The 3,897-nt window shown below is 43.9% G+C and overlaps 1 protein-coding gene across 1 annotated transcript in view; it reads right to left on the reverse strand.

Annotated features, from left to right (window-relative positions):
- The window catches only part of SMARCC2 (SWI/SNF related, matrix associated, actin dependent regulator of chromatin subfamily c member 2), a 27,911-nt gene that overhangs the window by 13,431 nt on the left and 10,583 nt on the right, over positions 1 to 3,897 (reverse strand). The window contains exons 11-14 of the mRNA XM_017536302.2: positions 2,732 to 2,791; positions 2,544 to 2,581; positions 2,137 to 2,267; positions 1,755 to 1,826 (exon numbers count right to left, since the gene is read on the reverse strand). Coding sequence (XP_017391791.2) covers positions 1,755 to 1,826; positions 2,137 to 2,267; positions 2,544 to 2,581; positions 2,732 to 2,791 — 301 coding nt within the window. The remainder of the gene's footprint in view (positions 1 to 1,754; positions 1,827 to 2,136; positions 2,268 to 2,543; positions 2,582 to 2,731; positions 2,792 to 3,897) is intronic.

Consider the following 3,897-nt stretch of genomic DNA (forward strand, 5'->3'; position numbering starts at 1 on the left):
GGCTGAGGCAGGAGAATCACTTGAACCCAAGAGGTAGAGGTTGCAGTGAGTCGAGACTACATCGTTGCACTCCAGCCTGGGTGACAGGGCAAGACTCCGTCTGAAAAAGAAACTCCAACTCAGATGTTAAAGGGAAGTCCTTATTCATGCACACAGCTAGTCAGCATAACATGGTAAAAAAACATATGTTATGAAGTTGAAAAGATTTAAGTTCAAATCCCAGTTCTACCATGAGGACCTTGGCAATTTACTTCAATTTTTTTAAACCTCGATTTCCTCATCTGTACAATGGAATGTCTCTTGAGAATGAGAGGTCTATAAAGTAGGAGTACAGTGCCTGGCACACTGTAGGGGCTCAAAAAAATGGCAGCTATATGTGGTACAGTGTAAAGTTTCAGAACATGGGTCAGATCAAAGGATTCAGATTCTGGTTTTACATACTAGCTCTGTGACTTTATGCAGTTGACCTGACTCCTCTATATCCTATCTGTCAACTGAAGAGGATACCCACCTCTAAGGTCGACGTAAAGATTAAATTACTCAATGTATGTTGGACATTTAGGATAGTGCCTGGGAGATAGTAAGCTCTCAATAAATGTAGGCAATTATCATCATTTAGTATTTTATACCAAGAGTTCATTTCTTACTCCATCCCTGACTGCATGTCATATTGAATTCATTTCACCTGATCACTACTTCTTTTCACACATACTGCTTTCCCCAGGAAGAGAAGGAAGAGAGAACCATACAAAACTATGGGGAAAACACATGGAGGGACCCCCAGAGAGAGGAAGCTGTAGAATAGTTGGGAAGAAAACTTGTTAAGTTCTCAGTCTCACCCACGTCATCAGCGTGGTTATCTTGAAGTATCCCTAACCAAAGAAGATTGTCAAGTCTTATCCAAAGCCAGGCAGGTTTGGCCTGAGGCAAAATCTTGAAGATGATGAAGACTTTTGAGCCCCAAACCCGTACTTTATTTGTTCATTAAATTTTTAGAGATGGGGTCTTGCTGTGTCACCAAGGCTGGAGTGCAATGGCATGATCATAGCTGACTGCAGCCTCAAACACCTGGACTCAAGCAATCCTCCCATTTCAGCTTCCCAAGTAGCTGGGACCACAGGCATGCCCCACCATGCCCAGCTGATTTTTTTTCCCACTTCTTTAGAGATGGGAGTCTCGCTATGTTGCTCATGCTATTCTCGAACTCCTAGCCTCAAGCAATCCTGTCTCAGCGTCCTAATGGGATGATTTACAGTTGTGAGCCACTGTGGCTCTTACACTTCTTTCCCAGAGAGCCCTCTCCATCCCTTAATTCATATAAACGGGTCTTCTATTAGTTCCTTCTCTTGTTTTTCTATCAAAACCTCCTCTCAGGAACCAGCCTGGTAATAGTAATTTATACTTTAATCAAAATGATTACTTTTGCTGAGGATATCTGCAGTATAGACAATTATCAGTAATTATGGATTGAAAGGCTCTATATCCTGTTAAAAAGAATTTGAGGCACTGGACTATGTACTTGTTATGTATAGAACATGCTTAATATCACCCTTGGGCAAATCCTAAAAAACATGTGTCTACATGTTGGGTCAGGGCTGCCTAAGGGCAGATATAGTGTCTTTGTAAGCCTATCACAGTGCCTGGCTCATGGAAGGAGCTCAATAAATGTTTGCTAAACTGAATGTTATTGGATCAGGAAGGGTGAATCAGGGAACAGGAGGGAGAAGGAGAAATATGAGCTGAGATTTCCTTACATCTCTGGAGTCTTGGACTTGTTCTTGCCGTTGAAGAACTCAGGAAGAGCCCTCCGCTCAATGGCATGAACGCTGCAAGAGAAGCCAGAGTGGTTTCAGAAGAAGGCACTGGTGAAGGGATGGGGGCCCCAAAGGGAGGAAAACCCTAGAAGAGAAGGAAAAGAGCTCAAAATTGCTGGAAGTTATTAGAAGCTTGGGGAGAACATCCCACAAGGGCTGTAAGACTCAAAAGGACACCAGGAGCTACCCTAAAACTAAAGTGTACTCTGGTCTATCTGGCTGAGGAAGAAATAATTCATTTGGAGGAGGCAGGGAGAAGAACAGTCTGTTGACCCCTGGAGGCAGGAAAATAGGGCTCAGCGAGAAGTTGGGGAAGCCATACCTATTGTAGTCGAACCAGGCCGCGTAGCTGGGAATGATGATGTGGTGGGTCTGTTCTGTCACGTTGTCCTCATGCAGATCTGGATTCTTGGTCTGCTCCCCCTTGTTCCCTGTGCTGTTCTCATCCTCATCCTACAAGTATGGAGGCTGCTGGACACTCAGCATTCCTGTTTCCTCCCTAGCAACCCTCTGCTTCTCCCACACCCCAGGAATGTGGACACTAAAGATGGGTGATGGGACTGAGCAGTCATGGGCCCCCGGACTCTGAAAGGGTCAGAGTTTTGTACAACAGCTAGAATTACTCTAGGGTGAGAAAAGTCTGGACAGTGAAAAGTTTGGGCAGAATGAACTTTATAATCACAAGTAAGAATCACATAGAGAGGTAGGGCCTCTCTAAACTGGCTCCACCTTGCCCGTCGTCTCCATGCTTTCATCTTCCTGTTCATCTGAAAGAGAAAGACAGCAAAATGTAAGGCTGAAGCCCCCTGAGGGACAAGAAAGCCCTACCAAAAGCCCATCAGGCTAGCAAAAAGGGGGCAGATGAGCCCTCCCCTCCCCTTGGCTCTGACTGCCTTGCTCAAGATGTCCCGTCTTACCCAGGTCAGTCATGGTGCCGCCTTTGACTGGGGCTGACTCTGAGTCTTTCTTTGTGTTGACTGCCAAAACAGAGAGTCATTTTATCAGACAGGTTATGCCTAATTCAAGTCTTCAATTTAATAATTCCATAGAGCCTACTTTCTCCAAAAATTTTCTCCATCTGATCTCAAAATATAGTAACTCTCTCCAGGCACAATTATTCTAGAGCTTGAAACTTGCCTACTACTTTCCCCACTTCTCTAATGAAAAATTAATTTATTTATCTACGTACATTCATAAATCATTTTTGTCTTTGAGAGGCCCGGATCTCCATCTATGTATCTGTAAGCTTCGAATGGTCTGATACTGAGACTGACCAAATCACTCTGTTAGAGGAGTGGTTAGGTGTTAAACATTTTTGAAAGCAGGGGATACTTTCCTCAACTGAATTCATATGTATATCCTCAGTAGCAAACATAGAGAGGAGAGCTGATTGATGAGGAGATGGAAGTCAGGACTCCTCTCAGTGGCACCCCTAATCCTATCCCTGAAATACACTCCTGGAATACCTGGGGCAAGTCTATGGAATACAGACTGTAAACCAGTACTGGTAGAACAATGGTCTCCAAAGTGGGGTTCTCACATAGGATGCAAAAGATGATCCACTGCAATTCAGGAACAGAATATCAGAACTTCTCTTCATGTTTATCATTCTTTACATTTAAAAATTTTTTAGGTATGTTTGTGTTTTATAACATTCCCATAGTAGTGGCTTAACAGTACATGTACGTAATTTATGCTCAAATATATATATACATATATACATACTTATATATATTTGAGCATAAATTACGTACATGTACTGCTGAGCTACTCTGAGATGGATTCTGAGACGGGGTCTCACTCTGTTGCCCAGGCTGGAGTGCACTGGTACGATCTCAGCTCACTGCAACCTCTGCCTCCCAGGTTCAAGCAATTCTCCTGCCTCATGAGGCCTCCTGAGTAGCTGGGACTACAGGCACGCGCCACCATGCCCAGCTAATTTTTGTATTTTTAGTAGAGATGGGGTTTTACCATTGTTGGCCAGGCTGGTCTCAAACTCCTGACCTCATGATCCACCAGCCTCAGCCTCCCAAAGTGCTGAGATTACAGGCGTGAGCCACTGCGCCTGACTTTTTTTTTTTTT

Source organism: Cebus imitator, unplaced genomic scaffold, assembly GCF_001604975.1.
Source record: "Cebus imitator isolate Cc_AM_T3 unplaced genomic scaffold, Cebus_imitator-1.0 Scaffold96, whole genome shotgun sequence".
Taxonomy (NCBI): domain Eukaryota; kingdom Metazoa; phylum Chordata; class Mammalia; order Primates; family Cebidae; genus Cebus; species Cebus imitator.